The following is a 6,000-nucleotide window of genomic DNA, read 5'->3' on the forward strand; positions in this document are numbered from 1 at the left end:
CTGCACCCCATGCTGGCAGACTGGAGGGTCAGAGCAATGCAGAAGGACAAGAGCAGCTGTCCTCAGTCCTGGAGAGTCTGTGGTCAGGAGGAGCATGTGAAGATAGTCACAGCTTTTCAGTTGTAGTACAAGCTTAGGTAGGCCAAATGGTTCCGATGCTTTCTAAAGTCCTTGTCTGTGGACAGCTGCAATGAAAAATACTATCAAAGTCAATATTCACATGAGAACTCCCTGCCTCTGGTCTTCCTGGATGTGTGAAATAGACCCGTATGTTAGAGCTGTTTTAGCCTACCTGAGCCCCAACCACATAGTAACCTAACCTAGTGAATCTCTCAACATTGCTCTGTATATCTACTCTTTGTCATCTTTTTCTGGAATATATCATGCTAGGAATTATTTTCTACTTGGCAAATCATCAAGTATAGCTGGTAAATTTCTTGAAAACAAAGATTATGTGTTTAATTCTTGAATGTTACCTATAGGCCCTAGCAAAATGATGTTAGTACACTTAGTGAAGTGAAGTTGCTCAGTTGTGCCCAACTCTTTGCAACCCCATGGACTCTAGCCTACCATGCTCCTCTGTCCATGGGATTTTCCAGGCAAGAGTACAGGAGTGGGCTGCCATTTCCTTCTCCAGAGTTAGTACACTTGGCATTTAATAAACACTTGCAGAATTAATCCAAAGTTTCACCAGGGGAAAAAGGACATTTCTGGAATTATTATAAGTGACACGGGCTGACCATTTATTATGCTACAGGTCTGGTGCTATAATATCTCAATCTTTACAACTTCATCAGATCAAGTCTAGTTCACATCCATTCTAAAGATAAGCAAACTGAGGCTTAGAAAAGTTAGAGGATACATAGCAAACAAATATGGAACTAGTGTTTGAACTCAGGCAGTCTGTTCCTAAAATCCATGTTCTTACCAGAATGATCCACTGTACCTTGATGATCTAACACTAAGTGATGTGATGGAAAGAGCACTGGCTTAGAAGTCACATGATCCAGACTCTAGCTGAGCAACTTCAACAAGCCATTTAATCCATCTAAGCCTCAGTTTGGACTTCTCTGGTAGCTCAGCTGGTCAAGAATCCACCTGCAGTGTGGGAGACCTGGGTTTGATCCTTGGGTTGCAAAGATCCCCTGGAGGAGGGCATGGCAACCCACTCCAGTATTCTAGTCTGGAGAATTCCCACAGACAGAGGAGCCTGGCAGGCTACAGTCCATGGGGTTGCAGAGTCAGATGTGAAAGTGTTAGTCACTTCAGTCGTGTCTGACTCTTTGTGAACCCATGGTCTCTACCCCACCAGGTTCCTCTGTCCATGGGATTCTCTAGGCGAGAATACTGGAGTGGGTTGCTATTGCCTTCTCCAAAAGAGTTGGATGCAATTGAGTGACTAAGCACAGCACAGCACAATCCTCAGTTTCCTCCTCAATCATAGAGGATAATTATCTCAGACTACCACAAAGATTACCTGAGGACTACATAAGAAACTGTGACTTTTGTTCAGTCACATACACCTTTAGAAATCTAGTGAAATTGTGTAACTCTCCAAAATTTTCCATATGTATATATTACACAAAATTGTGCAAGTAATTTCAGGGGATCAAAGATTTCTTGAAGCTTATTTACAGACCCCTGGTTAAGAATCACTGATACATGTGGAAGTATAAGGTAAAGGTTCCACAGAAGTCCAATCATATTACCTCAGTTTTCAGGGTTCTTTTCTGTAGACATGGAACCTGAGCCCAATCTGGAGATCCAAATTTCATTGGCCAGGTGACTTTCTGGGGTGCCTTTTTCTCTAGTTTATATGTGCCAGGGCTAGAAATAAAAATATAAAACCTTATGTTGAACAGTTAGTAACCACCTAGTAGTCACCTCTAGTCTGGAGAAATCCCACGGACATAGGAGCCTGGCAAGCTACAGTCCACGGGGTCGCAAAGAGTTGGATGTGAAAGTGTTAGTCACTTCAGTCGTGTCTGACTCTCTGTGACCCCGTGGACTGTAGCCTACCAGGTTCCTCTGTCCATGGGATTCTCCAGGCGAGAATGCTGGAGTGGGTTGTAGTGACCACAAACTTCATCAGTACCACGTGTGTACCTGAACTAGTCCTAATTCTTTTGGAAAAGGCAACAGACTGATTAGATATTAATGTCAGGCAAGCATAGGGTTCCTTTGCCTGCTAATGTGTTTCTAAATAGGTGTTAGTGTTCAAGATTTTTAGTCCTGACATTGCAGTGAAGATAAAAATCAACCCTAGTTTCAGCTATTTCTGCAACCTCACTCTTCTTAACTGAGAGACCAGGAGATCGCAGAAGTGGTGGATGATAACAGAGATTTGCCACAGTGATGCTAATTAGTACCCATGATGTGATGTTTCTTAACAATAGAGTATTTTGTATGGCCTTTGTTCATATCATTTTGTCTTTTGGTGTAGACGCTTAACTGTGGAAATAAGATGTAGATTGGACATGGGAAACAAGCTTCATCATCTCCACTTCTTTACTACAACCTTAAGAAAGTTATATTTCCTCTCTGATCCTTGGAATTTTCACCAGTAAAAGACCTTGACCATGCCCTATAATTTTCAATGGCTTCCTAAAGCACTGAGACCGCCTCCCTTGGTCTATGAGGTTTATGGACTCTAGCCTTTCTTCCTCCTCTGTTCTCATTTTCTTCTTGCCCACTACACTGTAGCCACACTAGCCTTCTTTCTTTTTTCCGCATACCAAATTCCTTCCCAACTACAGCCTTTGTACTTGCAGTTCCTTCTGCCTGGGACGCTCTCGGCCTAGACCTTCAGAGGGCCAGTTCAATCTTGTCATTGACCTTTCAGATGAAGTGTCATTTCCCAGAAAGACCAATCCTCGCCAAAGCAGATTCCAGCCATCACTCCATATCATATCATCTTTGTAAAAATTATTACTATTTTTATTTTTTATTTATTTTAGGCTGTACTGGGTTTTTGTTGGTTCACAAGCTTTCTCTCCAGGTGCAATGAGCAGGGGCTACTCTCCAGTTGCAGTATGTGGGCTTCTCATTGCGGCAGCGCCTCTTGTTGTGAAGCATGGGCTCTGGGGAGTGCCGGCTTCACTAGTTGTGGCTCCCAGGCTCTAGAGCACAGGCTCAGTAGTTGTGGTACATGGGCTTAGTTGCTACAAGGCATGCCAGATCTTTCCAGATCAGGGATCCAACCCATTTCTCCTGCATTGCCAGGCAGATTCTTTACCACTGAGCCACCAGGGAAGCCCCCCTATTATATCATTTTGTTTGGTGTTATTCAGCACTCCACCAGGTCACCATACTTCTGGGTGCGCCTGTGGTAGCCCCAGCTCATGGCTACTGTCTTGGTATAATTATTAATAAGACCCCCTTTAAAGTCTCAAGTCTCTAATGACTAATAAATTATATGGTCACTCTCTATCACCACTGATTATTTTCTTGTTTATTTGCTTCTCATCTGTCTGAACTCTAGAATGTAAACTCCAAGAAATGATGATGGGTGTAATGCAAAATCTTTGGAACCTACACAACTTCTTGGCCTTTTATGAATATTCATTGAATGAATCACCACACTCTACAATTTATAATTCTAGAAACCTGGAAGGCAAGAGGTTGAATCTTTAAAGATAGATGGTTTCTTATTTAGAGGGCATGGTTGGGATATAACCCCTTTTTGTACTTCCTTTCCTATTGCTCTTTGTTGAAGTGCACCAGAAGAAGGGGCACATACCCAGGATAACAAGGGTCCTTTGAGTGTGTCCGAAAGCGAGGTGACAAGGTATTAAATGGAGCAAAATTTGGCTTGTGTGTTTGCTCCTGAAGATTGACTGTCTGGTACATGCCTGGGTAAGGTGTCACATCCTGTTTCCAAGAAAAAGATCAATATGTCAGAGGTTGATGTATATATATGTAAAGACTTCTAAGTAGAAAAAACAAACTCATCCTCCCCCTCTTCATGTATCAGCTATGGTTTAACTATATCAAGCTGTAGAATTAGGCCTACAGTAGGTAGAAAACCAAGATAAGAGTATGGTTCAGCTACCTAAAAGTACCAAATGTTTTGGCTGTAGAAATAAGCCTATGGGGACAGAGAGCCAAGGTAACCTATCGTAGCTACTATCCCCACCATCCCACCATCCCACTCAGATTTTCTTTTGGAGCCAGTATCCCTCTCCCTGAGCTTAAGTGTCAAGAAATGTCCAACAAGAGATTAGGAACCTATACTGAAGACTCGAAATCCAATCACACAAAAATGTTAAGAAGTTAGAACTGGTTTTTTAACTGATAAGATATTATACTATATGTTACATATAATTATATGATGCATATAAACAAAGCTTCCAGTATTTTATCAACAGGTGTCTCAGGACTGAAGCCCTGCCTTGGTACCATTTCTTCTGAGAATTATTTTCCACTCTCCCAGGACACTTACAAACACATTTCCCATATTAACACCCAAGTTTTCATGTAGACTCCTTAGTAGCTTTTGTCCAGATGACTTTCATCTTGAATTTCAGGATATACTTTAGGTAACCTCCAATCGTGCTCCCCAATACAAATACAAGCAGCAACATGGATCACACTGAAATCTAAGCACGTCCAGCCATTTCTAACCTTGTTCTTTGGCTTAAACCTCACAGCTGTTCTGGCTCCAAAACCGTATCCTTTTATACTGGTTGGGATCTTAGCGAGGTTGTTTGCCAAGTCTTTACTCTTCATGTGTTATGTAGAAAACAAACAAAGACAAAACACGCATAGAGAACATTATAGTTATTAAAAGAGTGATCTCAGTATCCCTGAATCTTCTCTGCTCAAGTTGCCCTTTCTTTCTTGATTCCTCTGAATTAAGACCAAACAATTACATGTGTAACACAGGGTTCTCTACAAAGAAATGTGGCTGGATAGGTAGAGTGAATGACATTTGAATCCAGTGAATCCACTTTTCTGAGCCCCACAGAGCTGAATCAGCTTTATATGGTTTCAACTGAGTCTGATTATGATTTCATAAACTACCTACCAGCACAGACACAGTAGGTTTGGACTAAGAGGAAATATTTAGTCACCAGCCTTTGTAGGTGTGAATGATGAAGGAACACTTATTGGGGATGGCATGAGGCCAAGGCTTGCATTTGGTGGGGATGGCAAATGCGAGTAATGGCCCTTCACTTTCTGATAACGGCCCTGACAGCTGGTTGCAGACAGAGGACCAGAGAGCACTTTCTCATGCTGGGACCCAGAAGGTGACAAACGCACAGGGCTTTTCTTCCAGGAAACTTGGGTATCCTTAGATAGTCTGGGAACTGACACCACCTGAGGGAAGGTGAATACTCACCTCTTCTGCTATATAACATCCAGGCCCTCTGTGGGGCACTCCCCTAATAGGGAGAAACTTGTTCCCCAATAAGTTTGGGGGATGGAAGTGAGGAAAGATCTTCCTATGTTGACAAGTTCCAAAGGAGTAGTTAACCAGCGTTTCTGGAGAGCGAGGAAGAGGAGAAACCCACATGAAAGAAGGCCCTGTGGTCCAAATGAGGGTTGGGGGCAGGGGCGGTGTGGGGAAAGGTGGCCGAGACCTGAGCAGATTGCTCTCTTAACGAAATCGTGACCAATCCAAGGAGACGTGCAAACTACATTTCCCTCCTTTCCCTCTTGGTCTTTCTCTGTCTCCCCATCTTCCTTCTGCCTCTACTCTGACTCAGCCCTCCTCACCTGCTTTGCCGAAGCACATCGCGCCAGTGCCTCTACGGCGAGCGTTTTGAACCGCGTTGCCTAGGGAACAGGCGGGCTGGCAACCCCAGCTTTCGTGCGCCTGCGTGGCAAGAGGGTCTGCCCCGGAGCCACGTTGGGCCACGTTGGGCCCGGTTGGTTGGGAACCTGCGCCGCTAGGGTCAGGAGCCCAGAAGGGTGTGAACTAACAAAAACAAAATAAGTGTATGTGTACCAAAGAAACGAGGGACATAAAAAGGCTGAGGAATTACTTCAGATTCAGGT

The 6,000-nt window shown here is 43.5% G+C and overlaps 1 protein-coding gene across 1 annotated transcript; it reads right to left on the reverse strand.

Annotated features, from left to right (window-relative positions):
• Positions 1–116: 116 nt before the first annotated feature.
• LOC133040197 (ciliary microtubule-associated protein 3) lies at positions 117–5,737 on the reverse strand. The gene is made up of 6 exons (XM_061119950.1): positions 5,719–5,737; positions 5,342–5,484; positions 4,624–4,722; positions 3,740–3,870; positions 1,710–1,827; positions 117–185 (listed from the first exon to the last, which is right to left on the reverse strand). The coding sequence occupies exons 1-6, from the start codon at positions 5,735–5,737 to the stop codon at positions 117–119; spliced, it is 579 nt and encodes a 192-aa protein (XP_060975933.1).
• Positions 5,738–6,000: the final 263 nt, after the last annotated feature.

The sequence above is a fragment of the Dama dama genome, chromosome 20 (assembly GCF_033118175.1).
Source record: "Dama dama isolate Ldn47 chromosome 20, ASM3311817v1, whole genome shotgun sequence".
In the NCBI taxonomy this organism is placed as follows: domain Eukaryota; kingdom Metazoa; phylum Chordata; class Mammalia; order Artiodactyla; family Cervidae; genus Dama; species Dama dama.

Coding starts and splice junctions, on each gene's coding strand:
- LOC133040197 (XM_061119950.1), bottom strand. Junction 4,723..5,341: donor GATGTTATATAGCAGAAGAG/GTGAGTATTCAC, acceptor TAACACATGAAG/AGTAAAGACTTGGCAAACAA. Junction 1,828..3,739: donor AAGGACCCTTGTTATCCTGG/GTATGTGCCCCT, acceptor TTTTATTTCTAG/CCCTGGCACATATAAACTAG.